At 38.3% G+C, this 26,193-nt stretch overlaps 1 protein-coding gene across 1 annotated transcript in view; it reads left to right on the top strand.

Annotated features, from left to right (window-relative positions):
* Positions 1–24,655, top strand: part of Nup88 (nucleoporin 88kDa) — a 30,514-nt gene extending 5,859 nt beyond the window's left edge. The window contains exons 4-17 of the mRNA XM_005399646.2: positions 731–817; positions 3,636–3,812; positions 8,255–8,441; positions 8,898–9,045; positions 10,818–10,916; positions 17,083–17,173; positions 19,524–19,625; positions 21,846–22,004; positions 22,281–22,406; positions 22,512–22,577; positions 22,711–22,791; positions 23,084–23,210; positions 23,597–23,715; positions 24,483–24,655. Coding sequence (XP_005399703.1) covers positions 731–817; positions 3,636–3,812; positions 8,255–8,441; positions 8,898–9,045; positions 10,818–10,916; positions 17,083–17,173; positions 19,524–19,625; positions 21,846–22,004; positions 22,281–22,406; positions 22,512–22,577; positions 22,711–22,791; positions 23,084–23,210; positions 23,597–23,715; positions 24,483–24,546 — 1,633 coding nt within the window. The 3' untranslated portion in view covers positions 24,547–24,655. The remainder of the gene's footprint in view (positions 1–730; positions 818–3,635; positions 3,813–8,254; positions 8,442–8,897; positions 9,046–10,817; positions 10,917–17,082; positions 17,174–19,523; positions 19,626–21,845; positions 22,005–22,280; positions 22,407–22,511; positions 22,578–22,710; positions 22,792–23,083; positions 23,211–23,596; positions 23,716–24,482) is intronic.
* The last annotated feature ends 1,538 nt before the right edge of the window (positions 24,656–26,193 follow it).

Below are 26,193 nucleotides of genomic sequence, written 5' to 3'. Positions count from 1 at the left end.
CACTCTACCACTGAGCTATAACCCCAGCCCTGATGAAGACTTTGTAAGGGACATTAGATTTCTAATAATGACATTAATAGCCTTTTGAAAGTTGTTTCCCCTTTTATAATGGCCATATATGCTGTGAACTATAAAAAGCTTTAAAAGATTTTGTTTTCAAAAAATTTCTATACTTCCCATGAGAAAATGTAATAACATGATATTGAGTCTTCATATGACAAAATGTGTGTAGATTGCAAGCCAAATGTGACTCACACAGCCTAGCATGTGTTATATAAAGACCTTTGGTGAGACTTAGTATCTGACAGACCAGGACACACGGGTATAGAGAAAGGGAAGGTGGCTTGCTTAGGCATGGTAGCGAGATAACTAGGTAAAGGGTAAGATAACTAGGTAAATATGGCTAAGGGCTCAGAACGGGAAAAGTAGAGGTGCAATGGTATGGAATAAACTGCTAAAGAATTTTGATTAGGAAACATTCTGTAGGTCCCAAGGAAATCTGCATTTTACATTGAGAACAAAGCATTTTACATGAAGAACAAATCTGCATTTTACATGAGAACAAAGAAGTAGGCTAATTTGTTAGTAACAGCAAGATCTTTGGCAGTGAAATAGTTTGGTAACTGGTAGGAAAATTCTCAAGTAAGAACTGATTAGATAGAGAAAAAGGTATAGTTTTGGGAAATGAAAGATAATTCTAAGTGCTGATTTTCTTCTGTTTTGATTGCAGAATTTATTCTCTGCGTGAGCCCCAGACACCCACTAAGGTGATTTTACTTTCAGAAGCAGAAGAGGAAAATCTAATACTCAATAAAGGGTAAATTTTTATTTTTGTTACATAATCTTTGTTTAGTTTATTGCGATTATAAGTACAATTTTAACAGAGATTGCAAAGGTTTTTCTAGAGATGACTTTAGCATGCTTTAGATAATATGAGAAATAAGCAAAACTAGGCAATGTAAATAAGTAACAAGAAGTTACAAATCAGTGTCTAATAATTTGATCTCTTTTCAAGAAAGTTCTAGAATATGAGTGTCAGAAACTGATTCCTCGTTGTAACTTGGGTAAGAGAATACATTAGAAAATTGCAAAATTGTAGAAAAGGTGGAAGGAAAAAGTAGTGGGGCTGGAGGCCTGCTGGCTGTTCGCTCGACATGGTAAGGCAGATTGCTAGACTCTCGGACCAGCATTTGTTTTTGTTTTTTTTTTAGACCAGCTTTTTTCTAGTACCCCAAACCTAGATTAGAACACATGATTCTCCTGTGGCCCTACCTTCTGTTGTTTTCTTACCCACCATGGGAACAAGTTCCTGACTACTTTGAGCACTAAAAGAATCACACTTCGAAATACAAACCCTATTCCTCTGGCCTCCTGATGAGTCTTTCTAGTGATTACCACATATGACGCCACAGAGTGCGTGCATGTAGCGTGAAACTTATTTAGCTCTTTCTTTCTGTGATAATCACATCTATTGTTTGCTCAGCTTTCATTATTCTGGCCTTTATTAAAACCTTGCATATTTTATACATATTTATTTCATATTTGTCGGTCTCAATATCTGGAGTCTCTGTGGTAGAGGTAACTTAAAATCTGTATTTGTTTTTTCCTGACCGGCAGTGACATTGCTTTCTCTATCATTGCTGATCTGCAGCTGTGAACTTTGATTTACTTGACCCTAATGTTTGGAAATACAGAGAAGCTGCATTGGGGGTATATTCCAGACATGATTTATATCTGCTTCTCCTAGGAATCAAGATTGCTGCTGATCTGGGATCATTTTAATTCTCTTTGATGGTCTCAGAACTGAAAGTTTCAGTTAAATGATGTGAATGTCTTATAGCACAAGTTCTAAGTCCCAATACATGCATCTCCTCAGTAGAGAAATACCTGCCTCCACGCTTGGTCCTCTTCCTGGGTCAGGGCATTTTTTCTCCTGCAGTGTGTTTCCAAAGCTGACTAACTTCTTTGTGACAGACACATTATCTGCATAACAAGTAGTACCTCAACGGCAGTTGTTGAGAGCTTTAGCTAGGATGTCAACTCATTTGGATTCTAATCTTGGCTCTCCTGCTTTCCAGTTCTGACCTCTAGGCAAATTTTCCAGTAGCAGTAAGACTCGTTTCCATGACTTACTCCGTGAATGTAACAGATAATGGTGTTCATTTCTTAGGGTTGTTGTATACAGTAAATGAGATAATGCATACAGAAAGCTTAGCATGGGGTTGGCCCAGAGTAAGTACACATTGATACCTGCTGTCATTACTAGGTATGTTACAATATTTATGAAGCTTCAGTTAGGTGTTAATAGCTTGGGAGTTACTTAAGTCTCATTAAATTAATTTCTGTGTTTGTTCCCACTTATTTTCTTGATATTTTAGTTTAATTCAGACATCTCTTGATTACCGATTCAAGTATTTCGGATTTCTCTTCTTTTTTTAACCTTTACTACATATCTTTCTACATGATAGAGAAAGTAATATGTGAAACTTATAATGGCTTACAATGTTGTTGAAGCTCTATATGAAGTTGATTTTATTTTAACTGTATTCATTTACCTTCTGTTGAATTACAGTTTTTTAATACCAAGTATACTAAATTTGAAAATATAGAAGAGCATTGTTCTTCCTGATTATATGGGTAATGTATGAACATACCTATTACATAAAATTGGGAAAAAATGGAAGTCATCTGTAACATATAGCCTGCCTTCAGTACAACAGTCCAAGTAGTATTTTTTGTTTGTTTGTTTGTTTGTTTTCCGGTACCAGGAGTCAGACTCACGACCCTGCACTTGCCAGGCAGGTGCTGTGCCGCTGAGCTAAATCCCCAGCCCCCAGTATTTTTGGTTTAATCAGATGACTGTACTTCCCTGTTCTCTGTACATATTAATTGCCCAGATCCTTCACCATAGTCTACAAGGGCCTCAGGTCTGCTACCTGATTCCTTCTCCAGCTTCATTCTTCCTCCTCCTCACTGTCCCCTGGGCTCTAGCCACTTCAACCTCCTTACCTTCCACCTTTCAGCTTTGGCATCTCTAGGAGGGACAACTGTTGCGTTTGACTTTGGGCCACTGGCAATACTCCCAAAGAATATATTGGGACAAAATGGCAAAGGTGAAGTGTGGCATACCCACTGTACATGTTGCCATATGTCCTTTCCTCCTTTTCAGCTGCTCCTTCCTCAGATATCTTCAGACTTGCTGCCTCACTTCTCTTAGATCTTTGCTCAGATATTACCTGTCAGAGTCCTTGCCATACCACCTCACCTAAAATAGTACCTCTGTCAGTATCCTTTTGCTGTACTTCATTTTTCTTCATAACATCATTTTCTGAATTTGTTTTGTTTCTTCTCTGTTTATTGTGTGTCTGTCTCACTAGAAAGCAGAGCCTTTAATTGTTGATGTAGTCCCAGAAACTAGTGCCTGGCACAGAGTAGGCCGCTAGTAAATATTCATGGAGTCCTGCTGCTCAGAGAAAACCATTGATATTTTTATGTATCATAGTTTTATCACCTGCTTTTTTCCTTTAATTTTATGATAGTTTTCCAGTGTCAGTATTCTTCCTGATCATAATTTTTACCTTTTCACTTTAGAAATTTTTTGTTTTCAACAAGTTGTTTTTCATATCTCTTTGCAGAAGGGCATATACTGCTTCTCTGGGAGAGACAGCAGTTGCATTTGACTTTGGGCCATTGGCAGCAATCCCGAAGAACATATTTGGACAAAAAGGCAAAGATGAAGTAGTGGCATACCCACTGTACATCTTATATGAGAATGGGGAAACTTTCCTTACATATGTTAGTCTGTTACAAAGGTAAGTTGAGATGTTAACCCAACTTAAACGAAAACTCAGCTGTGCTCCAGTATAGATTTTCATGGTTGGATAGGGGATCTGCATTTCTGAGTTTATAGCTGTAAGTGACCTTTAGATGTTTGATTTGGACATTGACAAAGATATGGTACAGATGAGTTCACCTTTTTTTTAAAAAAGAGAAAAAGATAACAAAATAACAACAAAGACAAAAACAAAACGACACAAAAACAATACAGAATTTCAAAAGAAAATGATAGGACATTAACAATCATTGTTGTATTACATATTGTTATCTTCAGCAGAGTTGCTCAGATTACCAGGTGTAAGAATGCAAGATTGATCAAACAGTTAAAGAGAGTAAAATATAATTTAAAAAACATTAGAAATGATACAGAGTTTCACTAAACAAGATGGTAGGAATTCAACATGGTTGTTATACTGCATATTGTAGTCTTCAAATTAATTGTTCATATTATCAGATGTAAGCATGCAAAATTGGTCAAAAAAAATTTAAGCATTAGTTATTGCTTTCAATAAACTGAAAGACATCAGCAGTACAATTATCCCAGCTATTCTTGTATATACATATATATTTTTTTCCTTTCCAGCTTGCTTTCTTTTCTCCTTTTCCTCATTCCAGTTGTTTCTTCCCTTTGAGCAATTTCTTTCCCTTTCATAATTTTTTTGTTTTGTTTTGTTTTTTTGTCTTTTTGAGACAGGGTGTCACTATGCAGTTCAGGCTGGCCTTGAGCTCACTTTGTAGCCCAGGGTGGTCACAAACTCACAACAATCTTCCTGCTTCAGCCTCCTGAGTGCTGGGATTATAGGCGTGAACCACCAAAATGCCTGGCCCCTTTCACAATAACTATTGTACCTTTCGATTTTATTTACACTTTTAGATTCTTACACTAGGGAAACAATACAATGTTTACAAATGCAGGTCTGATATATTTCACTTATGGTCTATAACAAATCAACAGCCAACATTATACTAAATGGACAAAAACTGAAAGCTTTTACTTTAAAATCAGGAACAAGATAAGGATGTCCACTGTCACCACTCTTATTCAGTATAGTGCTGGAAACATTAGCCAGAGCAATTCAATAAGAGAGAGAAATAAAAAGAATAAGGATATTAAAGGAAGAAGTGAAATTACCATTATGCACAGATGACATGATACTCTACATAGAAGACCCCAAAAAACTCCCCCAAAAGACTTCTAGATTTAATAACCACATTCAGTAGCGTAGCTGGATACAAAGTCAGCACTCAAAAATCAATAGCATTCCTGTACACAAACTCACTCACTGAGAGAAATTAGGGAAACCATACCTTTCACAATAGCATCCAAAAAAGTGAAATACTTAGGCATCAATGTAACGAAGTAAAAGAGTCATACAGTGAAAATTACAGTACATTTGACCTTTTATTTCCTCGTTTTTTTGGTAAGTTCTGTGATTTAAAATAGGAATGAATTTGTGTTCACAGAGTCGAATTACCTGAAAAAAGTATTCATTACTTATATGAGCAAGGCCTTGTGGGGATGATTAAATATAATACGGTATTGTATGTCCCGATTGTAGGGAAAAAAGACATAGAGACACAAAAGACTTATCACCCATAGCACATTACTGGGACACAGTGAGAACCCTAGAGAAAGGAGAGATCATTCTGACTGGAGAAGTGAAGGAATTTTTGTGGAGAGGAACTGAAACCATGTGGGACACAACAGTTTCCTCTAGGAGTAAATGAAGCATCACTGAAGGGCAAGACCATTTCCGTCACAAGGGCAACATAAAGGAGAGTGAAAATGAGCAAATCCATGTATTTCACATATTAGTGATTAGACATTTGGGGCTAGAACAGAGGAGTCATGAAAGGAGCATTAAATGAGGGTTGCAAATTCAAGCCCAGTTTGGGCCAGTTTAGTAAGACTTTGTCTCAAAATTTTAAAAGCGCTGAGGATGTAGTGATAGGATACTTACTTGCCCAGTGTATAAGAGTCCTTGGGTTCACTCATTGCTACTACAGAGAAAAGAAAGAAATGTTCTCCACCTTTCATACATGTTCTCTTTTTGAATTTTCTGGTAACGTTACTACCCTCCCCTGCCCTTCCTGCCTTAATGCTTGGGCCTGACCTCCACATTGTGATCTGCTTATAACATTACCTGAAAACCTGAAAGTATATACCTTGCATTGCAGCCAATCAGACCTAAATTTTTATTGGTTTTAAGATGAAAATTTTTCTAACATTTACATCTTTATCATCATTGCTTTGTGTATGCTCCAGTATCTCATCTTCTGCCATACCATTCTTCTCTGAATCCAATTTCAGATCCTTCCATATTATCCTCCTTACTACTAAACTAGATGGGTGTTTTTTGGGTTTTTTTTTTTTTTTTTTGAAATAAGGTCTCACTATGTAGTCCAGGCTGTCCTCTTCCTGCCTCAGCCTTTCAGATGCTGGGATCAGGCATGTGCTGCCACATTGAGCTGATATGGATTTTTATAAAGTGAATCTGTGTCGCTGTTGACTTAAACAGCTAGTAACATACTGTCACCCAGCAGAGACTGAATACTTACTTTATTATGGCGTGCACAGCAGATGAATGGATAAAGAAAATGAGGTATTAATACACAATGGAGTACTCTTCTGCCATTAAAAAGGATAAATTTGAGTCATTTGTAGGAAAATGAATCTGCTTGAGACCACAATGTTAAGGGAAATAAATCAGACACACTAGCTTAAATATTGCAAGTTTCTCTGATACGAGAAACCCAAAGTACAAATAAATAAAAGAGCAAAATAAAAGGTAGATAAAAGGAAACAGGGAGATAGAACTTTTGCAAAAAAGGAAGACTAAGATGGAGCAGGGAGAGAAGGGGAAAGAGATAAAAAATTGAGATGTGTTACGTACATGTCCCAACTCCCCGCAATGAACATAATCATTATGTACTCCAAACGTGTACTAATAAAATTCAAAAAGAATGAGGGGGTAGCAGAATAATCCAGAAAGAAGAAAACATACTGGTATGCAGTACTCTCTGCTTCATAAGCCAGTCCTATATATCTGTCTCCCTTTAGACCTTGTACTTTTGCTCTCATCATACTGTTTCCTTCCTGTTAGTTCTTTGTCTTCATGCTTTTAGGACTTCGCATAAACTGTTCTCTAGCTTGGAACATTCTCTTCTGTTTGTTTTTGTGACAGGGTCTGACCTTTTAGTTGAGGCCAGCCTTGAACTCACTACTAGTCCAGGCTGGCCTTAAACTTCAATGATCGTCCTGCCTCAGCTTCCCAAGTGCTGGGATTACAGGTGTGCACCACAACGTCCAGCTCACTTTGGAACATTCAACCTTTCAATTCCCGCCCCGAAAGCATTCATTCTCTATGAGTCTGGTTTTTTCTTTTTCTTTTTTTGATACCATTTTTGCCCCCTCACTTTTTTTTTGTACCTTTTCGTTCAATTGTACCCTACATAGCCTTCTATTGTTACCCCTATCTATGGTATAGTAATTCTGATTAAAATGTCACCTTTCCCATCTAAACTGTCCTTTCATTGGGAGTATCATTTAGCCCTCAAGAAGTCTATGTTCATCTAATGAAAAAAAACATGTAGGTCTGAAACCCTGAAGAGAAGTTATATTTCAGAAAAAAAGACTTGGGCATCATCGGAGTATTTATGGTAATTAAAACCAGGCATACTTTTTTTTTTTTGAGTCAGGGTCTTGCTGTGTAGTCCAGTTTGGTTTTGAACTAACATGTAGAGTCCTGGCTGGCCTTAAACTCCTGGCCATCTCCTGCCTCTGCCTCCTGAGTGCTGGGATTAAAGGTGTGCACCACCATGCACAGTTTAAACCAGGCATACTTTAATATGTCATCAGATACTTTGAATAAAAAGATGAAGACTTACCACAAACCCTGAAGACACCAATAATTGAGAGAAATTAGAGAAAGACATTACACTGGTTTGTTTAGAGAAATAGGAAGAACAACTACAAGAAAAATTCTTACAAATGTTAAGAGTGTCAGCTGGGCGTGGTGGTGCACACCTATAATCCTAGCACTCGAGATACTGAGGCAGGAGGATCATTATGAGTGACTACTTACATTTTGGTCTGAATAATTCTTGGTTGGGGTAATATTTAGCAGCATCTCTGGCATCTACCCAGTTAAATGTCAGTCGCTCTCTTTTCCCCAGTTGTGACAAGCCAGAATGTCTTCAGATGTTACCAGTGTCCCCTCAAGGGCAGAATTATCTCTGATGGAAATCTACCAGTGTTGCAAAGTGAATGGAGAAGTGAAATTGAGACACTGGGAAAAAGCTGCATGTGTAATGAGGGTGTGATTACTGAAGAAAGCAAAGTCAAAGAATGGTTTTAGGAGTTAGGCATGATATTTTCTGTCGACATTTTACAATTTTGTTTCCACTCTTCCTTTAGTCCTGGGAATATTGGAAAGCTGTTGGGTCCTTTGCCCATGCATCCTGCAGCTGAAGATAACTACGGTTACGATGCTTGTGCTATACTCTGCCTGCCCTGTGTCCCCAACATCTTAGTGATCACTACTGAATCAGGAATGCTCTATCACTGTGTTGTGCTAGAAGGGGAAGAAGAAGATGACCACACAGTAAGTGCAAGGTGGTGTTGGTGTATTTCATATCTTTAACACCAGGTATAGCTTGTGGCCCAATATGAATGTGTATATGGTGAATCTTATCTTACATCTGGCATTTCTGGTACTTTAAATATAGTGTTAAACACTTACAAACCTAAATGGAAGGAAGTTAAAGGAGGTTGCCAAACTTACTCAGTCCACCAGCCTGTATACTTCTTTCTGACTTCTATATTACATTCCTTGGTAACAGATATAGAGGACCTTTGGCCTTTTTCCAGACTTACGAACTTTTTCCTAAAGAAGGAGAAACATTTTTTTTCCTCTTTTAAGAACTAAAAGTGCACTGTAAGGATAGAGGGTGGAATTAAGAATTTAAAAGCACTATTTGATCCAGCTTCTTGCTTCTGTTTTTAATTATTTACCTCTTCAAATGAATATGCAAGATCAAAATTATACTTCCTTTTGTAGCCAGAAAAACCCTGGGATTCCAGGGCTGAACTCATCCCTTCCCTGTATGTGTTTGAATGTGTTGAGCTGGAGCTGGCCCTGAAACTGGCTTCTGGAGAGGATGATCCCTTCGATTGTGACTTCTCTTGTCCAATCAAACTTCACAGAGGTAAGATGCTCACTAAATGTTGTCCTTTTGTCCCATTTTATTTATACTAACCCTGTTCCCATTTAATGTATTTGTTCTGTGTTTCCAGCCTTAAAAAAAAAAAAGTTCAATGAATTCTTTTGTCCTTTTAGTCACTACATAGTACATTTACCTATCTAAGTAGATTGAGCAAATTTCTTAAGATTTAAAATAGAGATCTTCAGTTTGGATCCACTCAGATGTACAGTACTGACTTCTTCATGGTCCTATCAAAGGTAGATTTCATGCCACGCATGGTGGCACATGCCTGTAATCCCAGCATCTGGGAGACTGAGGTAGAAAGGTCACCAAGAGTTTGAGGCCAGCCTGAACTACAAAGCAAGACCCTGTTTAAAAAAAAAAAAAAACACACTAAAAACACAACCAAAAAAAAAGTAGATCCCATAATTTAAGTATTTGAATGTGTACTGGCTTTAAATAACCTTTAAAAATCTAATGGTACCATAGCCATGTGCCATATAACAGCATTTTAGACATCAAGAGACCAAATATACAGTGGTACTTTAAATTATATTGCCAAGTTACACCATGGCCATCACAGTTTGCCTAAGGACACAATGGAATTTGCACAACATTGGCCTAATAATGTATTTGTCACGATGTTTCCTTGTTGTAAAGTGACATGTGACTATGCTCATGTTAAGCTATTTTTAAAGTGTCTTCATTATCTCAATACATTACCTCGTTATACCCAAATTCAGTTTGAACGTTACCTTAACCTCAACCCCCATGAAGCTGGGGATCAAATCTATGGCCTTCCACATGCTAAGCAAGCACTTAATCAGTGAGCTACACCCTAACTTCCTTTTTCTTTATTTTTAACTTTCCTGGGTTTATATCAGATCCATTTAGGTCTTAGCACCATTCATCTAAGGGGATTTTGGACAAAGTGCTAAATAAAAATCAAAGAATATGTTACTCAGATACATTGATTGAGTAGAAGGAGTTTGTGGCTTAGAGTCTGAAATATACGAGGTTTTAGTTCTAGCTGTACCATTAGAAGGCTTTATCCTCTTGGGCATTTAATATGTGGATGGGGAACTACTTATAGTGAGTCAGAAATAACACTGGATTCGAGGCCAGCCTGGGCTACACAGTGAGTCCAGGCCAGCCTGAACTACACAGCAAGACCCAGTCTCAAAAAAAAAAAGAGGGCTGGGGATTTAGCTCAGCGGCAAAAGTGCCTGCCTGGCAAGCGCAAGGTCGTGGGTTCGGTTCCCGGTACCGGAGAAAAACCAAAAAAAAAAAAAAAAAATGAAAGCACATAAAGTCTTACTTCCTGTTTAACACCAACTTACTACATTATGAAAGAACTGTTCACTGAGGGACTGTGCTGAAGCAGGAGTGCGCTTATTTCATGGGTTCCTGGTAAGGGGATATGTGCAAGCCCAGGCTTTCTGCAGAGTGACCATGCTTGATGTGTTTTATTTTGAAGAACTTTAAATAAATGCAAAAGACAAAAACGAGTTACTTGACAGCAAGTGTTTATGTTTCGGGAAACTATTTTTTAGAAAATAACATACTTGGATTATACTTTTTTAGATACTTAAAATATAATTGAAAATTTAATTAAAACTATAAAATATCAGAATCATAGGCCCGGTGCCATATAATTAAAAGCCCTTGTAGGCCTTCCATTACATTCATCAACAAATGTGTTTGTAGGCTACTAAGATAAATTCTTTTTGTGTTCTAATAGCTACCTTTTATGTTATTAATGATTCCACTTGCAGATCCCAAGTGTCCTTCAAGGTACCACTGTACTCATGAAGCCGGTGTACATAGTGTTGGATTAACTTGGATTCATAAACTTCACAAATTTCTTGGATCAGGTGAGCTTATTAATTTTCTGTACTTTTCAATAGATTTCAAAAAGCTTTTTAAAAAAGTAGTTTGGAAAAGAAAAATAGAGAAAGTTAGTGAAACCAAAAGTTAATTCTCTGTAAAGATAAGCAAAATTGACAAACCTTTAGCTAGGCTGACCAAAAACTAGAACAGAGAAAAATCAGATTATAACAATCAGGAACAGAATAGGTGATATTACTACTAACCTTACAGAAGTTTTAATGCTAGTTAGATGAAATGGACAAATTTCAAAGAACAAACTACTAAAACTTACTCAAGAAGAAAAAAATTCTGAGTGAACCTATAACAAGTAAAGAGATTGATTAAACCTGGGCATAGTGGTACACATCTGTAATTCCAGCACTCAGAAGGCTGAGGCAGGAGGATTGCAGTAAGTTGGAGCTCAGCCTAGGCTATGTAGTAAGTTCAAGACAGCCTGAACTGTACAGTGGAGACCCTCTCTCAAAAAAAGAGAGAGATTGATTAGAAAAATTTCTAAATAACCCAAAAAAGGCCAGGCATGGTAGCATGTGCCTGTAATCCCAGCACTTGAGACACTGAGGCAGGAGATTGTTGTGAGTTTGAGGACAACCTGGGATACATAGCGATTTCAGAGCTCTTCTGAGCTACACAGTGAGATCCTGTCTTTAAAAAAAAAAAAAAACTTACCCAAAAAGAAAAGCCTATGATAGGTGTTTTCACATTTGAAGAATGAACAGTTCTTGACAAGCTTCTCCCCCAAAAATAGATAAGGAGGGAATAGTTACCATCTGCTTCTCTGAGGTATGACCCTGGCACTAAAGCCAGGTAAGGTCATTTAAGTAAACTACAGGCAGATACCTCTTATGAACATAGATACAAGAAATTCCCATAATCCTAACCAAATCCACCAACATATACAAAGGATTAAATACCATTATCAAATGGGATATATCCCAAGAATGCAGTTAATTTAACTTGAAAAGTCAACTGATGTACTTATGAGGACAGTAAAGGTCAAAAACCATACGATCATCAGTAGACACAGATAAAAATCCAACAGCCTTTCTTGTTAAAAACATTCAACATGCTGGGCAGCCCACCCAGCATGAGCAGCTGCGCAATTTATTGAGACTCTGTCAAAATTTTTTTTGGAAAGCGGGGGGCGTCTAAGGATATATCTATAACTCAGAGTGAAGCACCTAGGTTCAGTCTCAAGTGCCACGGAAAACAAAGCAGATAACAAACTAGTAATATAAAGGAATTTGAGCCAAGTTTGGTGATGCGTGCCTGTAATCCCAGCGTTTAGAAAGGAGGATCACTGTAAATTTGAGGCCAGCTGCCTGGGTTACATAGTGAATTCAAGGCCAGCCTGAATTACCATACATTCCAAGACCGTGTCTTTAAATTAAAAAAGAAACTTTTTCACACTGATAAAGAAATCTATGAGAAACTAACACATGCTTACTGGTGAAAGACTAAATACTTTCTGATTTAGCTTTCTACTGCTGCAACTTGCTACAAATTTAATGGCTTGAAATATCACTAATTGGTTATCTTACTGTTCTGTAGAAGTCCTAGATGGGTCTCACTGGGCTCAAATTGGCAGAGCAGTTTTCCTTCTTTCCTGGAGACTAGAGGAGAATTTACTCTCTACCCTTTTCCAGTTTCTACCACATTTCTTTGGTTTGTAGTTTCTTTCTTCATTTTAAGAACCAGCAACAGTGGGACAGATTAAGTTTTATCACTTCTCAAATTGTATCACTCTAACCATTTTTGTTGTTGTTTTGATTTTTTTTTGAGACTATCTCACTGTGTAATCCAAGCTGGCCTCAAACTCACTATGCACCCCAGGCTGGCCTTGAACTCACAGCAATCCTCCTGCCTCAGCCTCCCAAGGGGTGAGATTACAGGCATGCGCCACCACACCCAACTCACTAACTTTTCTTGCTTCCCTCACAATTTTTTTTTAAATTTGTTTGGAGATGGGGCTCTATATTGCCCAGGCTGACCTCAAATTCACAATTCTTCTGGCTCAGCCTCTTGAGTAGCTGGGATTACAGGTATGGGTCCCATGCGTGCCTTATCCTCTTTCACTTTTAAAGAAATTTGTGATGACATTGGGACACTCAGATAATCTAGGGTAGTATCCCTATTTTTAAAGTTGTCTTCTGAGCAACTTTAATTCAGTTTCCAACCTTAATTCTTCTTTGTCATATAGGCTAATGTTTTCAGTTTCTGGGGATTATGATGTGGACATCTTCGGGAAATCCATTATTCTGCCTGCTGTATTCCACTCCATTGATGTGCAGTGATTTAGTTAGAACCAAATGCAAGATACAGTCACCTAATCTCGATATTCTCAAAATCTCAAACCATGATAGCATACCCACAAGTTCAGCATCTCATCGAATGCTCTAACCTCAGATATCTCAAATCTCATCACCTAAATCAAGTATGAGTATGACTGTGAGGCAACATCTTTCTCTATTTGTTAACCTATGAAATGTAAAACCAAGATACGAGCTCTCAGAACACAGCAGTGAGTCAGACATAGACATCCCCATTCAAAAGGAAAAAAAAAACATAGAAGGAGAAAAGAATCACAGTTCCAAGCATTTTCCAAATCCAAATCCAGTGGGTTTCAAAATTTGGGGATAATCCTTGGGGATTGGGAACTCTGCCTTCTGAATCATCCTTCACTTTTTAAGAAAGTAGCATTTGTTTGCAGTTACATAGTTTTTCAGCTTATTTTTTATAACATTTTAGAGGTAGAACAGCCTTCTGTCATCCTATTTCTGACCCTTTTAATATGAACCAGCAGTCTTTCTGCTGTTACAGGATTCTTAACAATCTTTTGGGTTTCCCATATACGTTGTAGGGATTAACTAGCAGACAACAGGTTCATCCACATACCCTGTCTACTTAATAATCCCATCTCTGCTTTTTAACTTCCACTGAGAGGACAACATGATCTCAGTCACACTTGCAGTCTCTTCAAAAAGTCTTGTGTGTGACTGGATATTCTTTCTGACCTTTTGATCTTCTGAGCTATGAGCAGAAAGTAGGACAGCCACATTCTGTTTTTCCTGCAGTATACTTTTTTCGCAGTGCATCTTCTGTTTTTATAAACTTTTGCCATCCAGTTAGGCTGAGAATTTCCCAAATCAATTTTTTATTCACAGTTCTTCTGTCTACTTCACCTTCCTTTGTATTTTACTGTAATCAGCAAGAAGAAATGAGGCCACATTGTCAAGGTTTTGCTTGGTAATCACTTCACCTCAGTTTGCAATTATTGTTGTTGTTGTTTTGAGATAGGGTCTCGCTGTGTAGTTCAGGCTGGCCTTGAGTTCACTATGTAGCCCAGGCTGGCTCAGTTTCCAATTTTTTACGTGTTCTTCTACACTTCCCCCTTAAAGAGCAAAAGTAGGATATCTCCTCTAGACAGAGAAATTTGCCAAGGAAATGAAATAAAAAATACCCAGAGTAGGAATAAGTAAAACTCTTCAGATAACATGATCCTTTCTGCTGAAAATATTAAGAGATTCCACCATGAAAACCGTGAACTAATAATTTTTTTGTTTGTTTTTTGTTTTTTTCCGGTACCGGGAATCAAACTCACGACCTTGCACTTGCCAGGCAGGCGCTGTGCCGCTGAGCTAAATCCCCAGCCCCTGAACTAATAATTTTAGTTCAACAAGTTTGTTGGTCACGATCAGTATACCAATATCATAGTGATTCCATTTCTGCGTGTTACCAAGGAACAGAACAGAAACTAAGAAAACATTTCCATATACACTTGCATTAAAATGAATAAAATAGGAATGAATTTAGCAAAAGTGTAAAATGTACTGTTAATTCTACAAAATGTAAAAAAAAAAACCTAAATAAATGAAAAACATCCTTATTCATAGATCAGAAGCCTTATTATTATTAAAAGGCAATATTCCCCACATTGATCTAAAGAGCCAGTGCAGTCCCTATAAGAATTCTAGATGGATTCTGCAGAAATTGACATGATTGTAGAATCTAAATGGAGATGCAAGTGACGAAGAATAGCTAAAACATTCTTACAGGACAAAGTTGGAAGACTCACACTTCCCAGTTTCTAAACTTAGCAGAAAGCTGTAGTAATCAAAATAGTGTGATATTGGCATAAGAGTACACATACATTATAGGTCAGTGGAATAGAAGTGAGAGTCTAAACCCTTCTAGGTACAGTCATCTGGTTTCATCAGAAGTGCTGAAATCAGTGGTGAAGACAATAGTTTTTTCAACAACCAGTGCTGGTACAAATGGGTATCTGTAATGCAAAAGAATGAATTTAGACCCTTACTTCATACCATTCCCAAAAATGAATTCCAAATGGATCAAATACCAAATGGAAGAACATAAACCGTAAAGCTCTTAGAAGAAAATGAATATAAATTTTTGTGACCTTGGATTAGGCAATGGTTTCTTAAATAAGACATCAGAAGTACAGTAAGCGAGAAAAATGGATACAAAATTAACATCATTCAAGAACACTGTCACAAACATAAGAACAAACCACAGAAAGGGAGATATTTGCAAATCACGTATTTGATAATGGAATTTTATTTGGAACATATGAAGAACTCTTAGAATTTAATATAAAAAGATAAATAGCTCAATTTAAAAATGGACAGAGGACTTCCATAGACATTGTTACTGTGAGTAATATACAAGTAGCACATAAAAAAGATTTTAAACACCATTAGTCATTTGGGAAATGAGATACCACAAAACCACAACTAGGTGGGGGTTTTTTTGTTTTTTATCTTTTTGAGAGAAGGTTTCACTATGTGATTCAGGCTGGCCTCAAACTCATAGCAGTCCTTAGACTGCCTTAGACTCCCAAGGGCTGGGATTACAGGCCTGCGCCACCATGCCCGGCAGCGATTAAATTTTATACTGATAGGCATGGCTAAAATGAAAAAGCTGGACAATAACAAGTGTTAATGAGCATGAGGAAGACTAGGGGTCCTCATGTACTGTTTATAGGAATGTAAAATGGTATAACACTTTGAAAAACAGTTGGAAGTGCCTGAAACCACTAGATACACAGTTACCATATATATGGAACAATTCACTCCAGGTATACACCCAAGAGAAATGAAAACTTACATCCACATACTTACACACAAATGATTCTATTTATATGAAATGACCAGAATAGACTAATCCAGACAGAAAGTAGATTAATGATTCCATGGATCTGGGGAGTGACCACTCTGGGTTGCAGTGATACAAACTAGAGCTTTAGAGCTTTCAGTGCTACAAGCAGCCTGCTGCAGCACAAGTGGCACTCCATTATCTTGTCATACAAACCTATGCTTTCTCTTTTCATAACCATTCTGAATAGCACTACATCTGCTCATCTCAAGAAACCTAGGAGTCAGTCTGGCGAATTCTCTTTATTCTGATCATTATATATTTACTGATCATTATATACTTACTAGACTCTGTTAGAGTAGACAGACAGGCCAGTAGTGTACACTAAGAAACAGACTCTGTCCTCGTGTATGTATGTTATGGTGGTGACAGACATTAAACAAACACAAGTATAAATTACAGCACGTACTACCAGGAACAAGAATTCTTAGACCAGGTTCATCACCACTGGTCTCGGGGGTTCTTTTCAGGAAAAGAAAGTATTCTAAATTATGGTATTGGCTGTAGAATTCTTTTAGTATACTGATCCCACTGAATTATACACTTTAGGAGAGTTGAATGGTATTGTGAGTTGGTTCAAAAGGCTATTAGAAAAAAAATCAGGGGGCTGGGGATTTAGCTCAGCGGCAAAGCGCCTGCCTGGCAAGCGCAAGGTCGTGAGTTCGGTTCCTGGTACCGGAGAAAAACCAAAACCAAAAAAAAAAGAAAAAAAGAAAAAAAATCAGTATGGGTAAGGAATAGTCTATGGAAGGGAGTGATTTGGGGGATTTTTCTCAATGAAACATTTGTGCATTTTAGAAACCTGACCAAGAAAAACCATTCCTAGAGCAGAAATCTAGATTCCTGGAGTAAGTATATTTCTTGTCAAAAGGCATGATCCTTCAGAAGCAAAAAAGAATGGCATTTAGGTATTGTCATCAACATTTTAATTTGGAGACTTGTGTAAATATCATTTAATTTATATAATATGTTCCTTTATAGATGAAGAAGATAAAGACAGTTTACAAGAACTTGCTGCAGAACAAAAGTGCTTTGTAGAACACATCCTCTGTACGAAGCCGTTGCCATGCAGGTAAAGACTGTCTCTTCCTTGTACACACAGATAACAGTTACTCATTTCTGTAATTCATATATGTGCATATACATGACACATCATCTGTAAGAGTGTCTAGTTCATCACATGTTCCTTAGAGACTTTCTTTTGCTTCAGGGCCACACTACATACCATTTTCTGTGCCCCAGTCACTTGGCTCTCACTAATGTCACTTTTCCTTGATTGCCCTGTCAAATATAGGGTTCTCCTGTTCTTGTTCTTGGTAGTACATACTATCATTTATACTTGGGTTTGTTTAATGCCTGTCACCACTATTACATACATACATGAGGACAGAGCCTATGTTTCTTAGTATACACTGTTGGCCTCTTGTCTGTCTACTCTGTAACAGAGTCTAAGAGCTACTCCATAAATATATAATGACCAGAATAAAGAGAATTCGCTAGACTGACTCCCAGGTTTCTTGAGATGAGTAGATGTAGTGCTATTCATAAAAATGGTTATGAAAAGAGAAAGTATAGATTTGTAAGACAAGATAACGAAGGCACTGGAGTTTTGTGTTGCCATAGGACAGCCGAGTGGAAGAGCCTAATAGATAGTTGGGTTTGTAGGTCAGGAATTTAGAGTGATTCAAATAGGACACTAGGAATGTGAGAATTGTCAGCATTGGAACCATGATTCTGGCAAAAGTTACCTAAAAAGGGGCCTAGAATGAGTAAGAGGAGGCTTGAGAGAGAGAGAGCGCACAACACCTATTTTACGCATGAACAGTGAATGAAGCAGAGGAGCCCAGCCCAGGTAGGAAGTGAGAAACTCCAGAACTCGGAGGGAAGGAAGCTAAGAAAGAGGTGTTTCCAAGAGGAGACTGTGGGCAGCAGCATCATGAAGGCAGTGATGAGCAACAGAGCTAGACTTAGAATACAGGAGACCATAGGGAAAATATTTGTGAGGGAGGGAAAGAGTAGCAAACTACTGATTGAAAAGTGACCAGGGAAACATATGTCAGTTTCAAAAAATTAGTCCTGGTCAGGAATGAAATCATAGATAGGAAAACTATAAAGCAAAACAAGGGCATGACAACATGGAAGCTAGAGTAGTGATTACCTGTACTGGGGAGAGAAAAACTGTGATCAAGGAGGGTCACATGGGATGTCACAGGAGACCACCGTACTGTTGTAATTCTTGACCTGGCTACTAGTTATGTAGTGTGTGTGGATTTCACACTAATAACAAAATTTTAGAACCTTTCAGATCTCCCCCCATCCCACTGCCCCCTCAATGGTGAATGGGAGATAATGTTGACTACACTTGAAAGACTGCCATTCTGAAGGTGAGAAAGAATAGGTTAAGGGGAACTAGACATTGACACACAATGAAGCTCCCCAGGGACCTGTAATGAAGTTTTTTTTTTTTAATTGAAGGGACATCACTTGTTGTATAAGCTGAGAGGAAACAGCAGTGGGAAGGTTTTGAAACTGCCCACTGATAGCACAATCTTCAGAAGATGTAAAAGGAGGTGGCATCAACATTCAAAGACAGAAATGTAGTGTAGTCATGGGATGAAATGAACCAGTTCTCCCTTAGGGTCAGTTTCCAGATTTTTTTATTTGTGGTAATGGGAACTGAATACGGTTGCTATGCACTGTTTTTGAGACAGAGTCTTACTAGTTAGTCCAGGCTGGCCTCAAACTCAGGGCAGTCCTCCTACCCTAGCCTCTCAAGTGCTGTGATTGCAGGCGTATACCACCATGCCTGGCTGCAGTGCTTAATCCCCAACCCAGTCAGTTTTTATACTGAGACATGATTTTGCTAAATTGCCCAGGCTGGACTTAAACTCTCTGTCTTCCTGCCTCAGCCTCCTAGAGTGCTGGGTAATTACACACATGTATTACCATAGCTAGCTTCCAATTTCTTTAGTGAAGTAGGAAGATGATGAGAGGGAGATGCATGCTATGCACACTAAATGAAGTCACGTGATAGCTGTTGGGCTTCACTGAATGTACAGTCTGAAATAAAGTTCAAGTGCCTGAGTACGGAGTTTTTTAGGCACCAAACTAAGTGTACAAGGATACTGTAATGGCTTACATCTGAGCTAGGGAGAAAGACACAAATTGGGAACTTCAGTGTAACATGTAAACTGATCAGATGACAGTAAGACTCATGAGGCCATGGTTTCCTGTATAATTTGGTAAATGGCTTCTAGATTGCCAAGTGGCAGCTTCCTTCATACAGATGAGTTACTGCACTGATAGATACCATGTCCTGAGCAACTGCCAGCCCAGGCCTGAACAGGCCACATTTCTCAGTCATGTCTTCACTTTTGATGTAATTGTATTTGCTGCTTTATAATGTACCTATTTTTTTCCAGGCAGCCAGCTCCAATTCAAGGATTCTGGATCGTTCCTGATATTCTGGGGCCCACGATGATCTGCATTACCAGTACTTACGAATGCCTTATAAGGCCTTTATTGTATGTCCTATTTTTTCATATGTTTCTCTTTAATATTGCAAATTTGAAACTGGGAAAATGCCTTCAGTAACTTGTTTGAAACTATCCCTATAGTGTTTATGCTTTGGTTTCTGACATCAGGGCTGAAAGGGTGAATATTTTGGTTTTCCCTGCTATTTCTAAGGGTTTTTTTTAAGGCATACTATCTGAAACCTCTGTCACATACCTGAGAATCAAGTGATTTTCTTTAAAGTATGGGGGAAGGGGCTGGGGATTTAGCTCAGTGGCAAAAGCGCCTGCCTGGCAAGCGCAAGGTCGTGAGTTCGGTTCCCAGTACCGGAGAAAAACCAAAAAAAAAAAAATAAAGTATGGGGGAAGAGGGACAAACATACTTAACTCCATCATATATGAAGTAGATTTAATGATTATCAAGCTCTAACTCTGCACCAGACTGAGAAATAAGCCATTTTCCCGCATTGCTCTTGGAATCACCAGGATACCCTTCAGAACAGTTTAAAAAAGAGCATTCTTACTCCATCCTAGAGGAAAGGAAACAAGGCTTGAGAGTGTAGCGAGTGCTGGACTTACAGTTATAGGTCTGACTTCCAAAATCTATATATTCACACTCTTCCTTTTGACAGCCTCACAGGGACATCAGAGAGGATTGTAAATTTTGGCAAAAAGTTGGTATACAGCTAAACTCACAGTCCTCATGCCCCTTAGTGCTTTCCTTCCCCTTAGTGCTTTCCTTTTCAGGCAGTCCTGAGAGGTCATTCTGAGTTTTATGAATGTAGGAATGGGAGTACAAAGACTAAAAGTCATCAGGATATTAAACACTAGACCCAAACCAGTTGAGAGCCTGTATTTCTGTCCACTGACATACATACAAGATACTGCATTACTTTACTGTCCCTAGAAGGTGTTCTGCTCTACACAGATTGATCAGTTATAGTATGTGGAAAAGAAACAAAGAATTCAAATATAAATTTTGTATCCTTATTCTGAAACACAATTAAATACTCTAGCAAGGCTGAACAGACGTACAGCAGTGCCTCAATTCATGAACAGAATTCTTTGCACGATTCTGGTTGCAGAATTCATTCCAAATTCAGTTGCAACCAGAATCATGGCATGAATTCTATGACCAGAATCATGAAAAAAATTAAGTTTGTGCATTGACGTACCACTGTAATAAAATTACGGGAAAGTATTTGCCAGTTGCTTTAGCATAGTATTCAAAAAGCCATACTACTTTAAAAAAAAACAAAACAAAACATACTAGCTTTAGTTAATTAAAACCTAGTCACACTAGTTGGGTATAAAAGACACAAATCCTAAAGGAAAAACCTCATTATCTGAATACCTTCAAGTAATAGTTTTTTATCAGTTCCCTAAAATACTAGTTGTCTGTGTTATTGTTCCAACAGATTTCCAACTTTGAACTGTTGTCTTAAAAGTTGCTTTCCATGCTGCCAAAGTTTATGGTTTCTAAAGCTCTTTTTGAAAGTGCCTTTGCAGATACTTGCATGTGAATGGAAGTAATTTACAGAAATCAAATTATATAGAATTAGATATGTTATATGATAGTTATCTGGCTGATTTTGACCATACCTAAACTGTACCTAAGAATGGTGTATTCTATTTGTGTTGGAGGCTCTGGTTTATAAATGGGCTCTCCAGTCTTTTGCTTTAGGGTCCATGATGGACTTAAATTTTGTGCTGCTCTGATCCTTTCAAAAAGAATTTGGAGTGGCATAGTGTAAAATGCTTTGACAAGTGGCATCACTGGTAGGCCAGAGATAACAAGGTGACCTTTTTGCAGCAGAAAACATGCATTCTTTGTTTTTGTTTTTGTTTTTTTTTTGGTTTTTCTCCGGTACCAGGAACCGAACTCACGACCTTGCGCTTGCCGGGCAGGCGCTTTTGCCGCTGAGCTAAATCCCCAACCCCAAAACATGCATTCTTATACAGAAGTAATACCGGTGGGCATGGTGGCACATGCCTATAATCCCAGCACGAGGAAAGGAGGGCTGAGGCAGGAGGATTGCCATGAGTTCAAGACCAGCCTATGCTAAGTGAGTGAGTTTAGGGCCAGCGTTAACTACATAGTGAGATCCTGTCTCCAAAAACAACAACAACAAAAAAGGTTCTTAGGTCTTAAGAGTTCTGGATAAATGTGGTTTCTGCTTCCCTGTAATACAATAAGTAACTCCCTGACATACTTACCTGTTTATTTTACAGAAGTACAGTCCATCCAGCATCTCCTCCTCTGCTTTGTACCCAAGATGATGTTGAAGTTGCAGAGTCTCCTCTCCGTATTCTGGCTGAAACCCCTGATTGCTTTGAAAAGCATATTAGAAGCATTTTGCAACGCAGTGCTGCCAACCCAGCATTTCTGAAGTATGGGATCTTGGGCATAAAAGTTTTAAGAATAGGTTATGTTCTCTTTTCACATTACTGTTCATCCCCTGTGTCTTAACTGTTTCATACACTTTTCACTGTCGTAGAACTGTAAGAGACAGCGGGGCTATCTAATAACTTAGTGAGTAGAGAGGGAAAACTAGCAAAAAAACTGAGAACGATAAAGTGCTAAGAAGAAGGTGGGGGAAGCAACTGTGATTTGAGTCAGTTTTGTTTTACTTGGCTAAGGAAAATGATACAAACATTGTTTTTAAGGTCATCTGAAAAGGATTTGGCCCCTCCTCCTGAAGAGTGTCTCCAGCTTATCAGTAGAGCCACCCAGGTGTTCAGAGAACAGTACATTCTTAAGCAGGACCTGGCAAAGGAGGAGATTCAGCGAAGGTATGATGTCCTCTGTCCATAAACCATTAGTCCCTGGCTGCTAGCTTGTGCAGTATAATAGGCTAGACTTGGCTTCTAACTAAAGTTTCTTTTTCCTTTTTGAAGGGTCAAATTATTACGTGACCAAAAAAAGAAACAACTAGATGATCTCAATTACTGTCGAGAAGAGAGGTAAGTATCTATCAAAATTAGGGGAAATGGGTAAGACTGAGAATGCATCTCACCGTAAGATACTGCACCACATCATTTGGCTTAGCTAACATCGGGGTGGACCTTAAGGGCCTCTTCTTTCTTATGCCATTAGGAAAAGTCTACGGGAAATGGCTGAGCGCTTAGCTGACAAATATGAGGAAGCCAAGGAAAAACAAGAAGATATCATGAACAGGTGCATGGGCTAAAATAACACTGGGTTCCATAGTAAGGTATTAACAATATTATTAAATATTTGGGTACTAACAGGGTTATTAAGAAAATGGATCTTACCATGGCTGATGTACCTACAAAATTGAATGGCCCTACCTCTTCTCTGAAGTATGTGTCAGCAAAGATACAATGTTGTTCCCTAACCCAGCCTTATGTAGACCTCCTTCCCAGACACCAAATGCATGAATTAAAACGTTTATGGTTTCTCCTAATTAGAGATCTTAAGCTGAGATGTCTGCTTACCTTTTCTAAAGGATGAAAAAAGTACTTCACAGTTTTCACTCTCAGCTCCCAGTTCTCTCTGATAGTGAGAGAGACATGAAGAAAGAATTACAGCTGATCCCTGATCAACTTCGACATCTGGGCAATGCCATCAAACAGGTAGAAATGAATATAAAAATCTGCCCGTGTTTTGTTTGAGGTAGACTCACTATGTGGTTCAGGCTGGCCTCAAACTTGCAGCGATCCTCATGCCTCAACCTCCCAAGTGCTGGCGTTACAGGCATGTGCCACCACACCCAGCAAATCTGTCCTTAAAAATGAAACAGTTGCCAGGGATACAGCTTAGTGGCACAAGCACCTGCCTGGCAAGTGCAAGGTCCCAAGTTCAATTCCTGGTGCTCTGCCCCCCCTCCCAAAAAGGAAACAGTTGTCCTATCATAGAAGGTAATTTTATAGAAATGTAAAGAAATTTTATAGAAATGTAAGAAAAAAAAACTAAAAATGTCAAACCATAGTCAAAATATCTGTTCTCTTTGATACTTAAGGTTACTATGAAAAAGGACTATCAGCAGCAAAAGATGGAAAAGGTGCTTAGTCCTCAAAAACCCACCATTACTCTCAGTGCCTACCAGCGAAAGTGCATCCAGTCTGTCCTTAAGGAAGAGTAAGTACATGACTCCAATCAGCTACAATTGGAAGATAAATTGTTCATTTGCAGCATGCCAAAATCAGTCTCTCTCTGCCCAAATAAACCTTGGTCATGGCATCTGCAGGATAGACAGGGACTTAAGAAATAAGGATAGTGCTGAGTATGGTGGCTGGTGCACTCCTGTTATCCCAGCACTCAGGAGGCTGAGGCAGGAGGATTGCTGTTAAGTTTCAGGCCAGCCTGGACTACATAGAAAACCCTGTCTCAAAAAAAAAGAAAATGATGGCTTTCTTGTAATACAATTTGGGTTTTTAGTAAAAAGTATTTCCCATTGAGTATGTTCAAAAATATCTCTTAGAGCTCAGAATGCAGCACAGGGATAGAGCACTTACCTAGCAGACATGAGGGAATGGGTTCAATCCCTGCCACACACAGGAAGAAAATTTAATAGCTGAGCCATTATTAACTAAATACTGAACTCCCATTGCCATCCATCAGAAACCGTAAGATAATTACAGTGATATCTTGGTTCACAGACTTAATTCTTTGCATGATTCTGGTCACAGAATTGCAGAATTCTGATTGCAATTGAACTGCAGGCGTGTACATACTATACAGTACCAGAATCATGGAGAGAATGAAGTCCATGAACCAAGGCACCACTGTAATTTTAGCGAAGCTGTTCTCAGATATTTCAACATTAACCAGTTAAAATTCATAAAACTCCCTATCATTGGCTTATTCATTCATTTCTAAAAGTGAGTGACTTTATGATTTTACAGGGGTGAACACATAAGAGAAATGGTGAAACAAATCAATGATATCCGAAATCATGTAAACTTCTGATAGCACCAAGAAGAGTCACACCTGAAGTTAAAACAACTGAAGGTTTAAACCTATATTGTAAAATAAACAGGTAGCCCTGTCTAATTTATAAAAAGACATTTTGGATGAACTTTGGTGTGTTATCCTTTTTTAATATGTTTTATAATTATTGAATAAATGTTTTTATTTAAAAATTGGAATGTGCTTTATAATAAAATTCTGTGTGTATTCAGGAAGGGCCCAGAATTTAGAAAAAAGTCCTAAGACACAAGTATTTCGCTGCATAGTGTCGGAGCTCCATCACCCTACTGAGTTTTCTCCATATTTGAGCCATAAGAGCTATGTTTCAGAGAAGCAGTCACTGCAAAGGGTGTCAAAACCCTAGCGTTTGGAAGGAAAAGGCCACACAGTCTACTCAGCAGCAGCTTCTTTAATCTGAACACTTTCTTGAAGATACACCTTCAGTGTAGTTTTACTGCTGATCTGCTCAGAGTGGAGCTCAAGAACAACAAATGCAAAAGGCCACTGCTGGCTCATATCCTCACCCATTCAGAGCTGAGTGTGGCCATGCTCTCTGACTACTGAGTGGGTAGGAGGTACAAAATTTGGTACATTATGGAGAAAGAAACAGCTTGGTGTAGAGTGTACGATTTTGTGCTCAACTTCCAGTTCTGGAAGGTAATAATACTGTATCTGCCTAGAAACAGCTGAATGACTACCAATTAAAAGCCACAGGTAGGGTAAGCCACAGTAAGGTAAGAGGTAAATCAGATTAGACATTTAAGAGAACCAATATATACAGACTGAAGCACAGGAACACCTGTGAAACCCAGCTGATCTTTTGTCTAGAAGGGATAAATCCCACCTTCTAAATCAGATCCCATTTATACAGAAAACCCAGCTTAAAGAATTGCTTCCTACCTGGATAATGTCATAGCAGCTCATATCAGAAACTGTTAAAATCTAGAGTCTCAATTTGGGTTTTTCTAGGATACTTTTCTCAACTGAGCAGTTTCTAGCAGTTTGCCTCTGCCACAGTACGGTGCATAAACAGTTCCCTAATCATCATGTATTTATTGTCCCAATTCCCACCTGGAGAAAAATATCTGTAAGGTGTTCTGTCTTGGGAGAAGTCGTCACTGGAAGGATAGTACAATATACTGATTTATAGTACTGATTTCAATAATCAGAAACAAATTAGCTGGGGCCTTCCTAAGGGAGTAGTCTTTATATAATTTAAACAATCTCATTTTTTAATAAAATTCCCTATAACTCAATGAGGATATGTTTCCTTTAAACCAAGTAGCACTTTATACAAAGCGACTTTAATCTATAGGATGAGATATTGTAGTCTTTATTTCTCCTATGGGAAAAAGTATTTTAGTAACTCCATAATAAATTTATAAAAACAGTTCACTTAAACTAAGCTAAATAGTGGCTTCAAGTGAACCAAAAAAATCTGCTTAAATCACTAACTCCTGTAAGGCTCCTTCTGTTATGCAAAACCAATCACAAAAATTACCTGAAAACATTTTACTTTTTAATCACCTGTGTAATGGACTACACAGTATAGCCTTTCCCCGGCTACTCGTGAGGCACAGACACAAATCCATTCTCTGCTTCCTATGATATTTCATAAAGCCATGACAAAGACGACCTGTTCCACCG

This window comes from Chinchilla lanigera, unplaced genomic scaffold, assembly GCF_000276665.1.
Source record: "Chinchilla lanigera isolate Chin_1 unplaced genomic scaffold, ChiLan1.0 scaffold00066, whole genome shotgun sequence".
NCBI lineage: Eukaryota > Metazoa > Chordata > Mammalia > Rodentia > Chinchillidae > Chinchilla > Chinchilla lanigera.
Note: the sequence above shows the minus strand (reverse complement) of the source record. Positions and strands in the feature narration are given on the sequence as shown.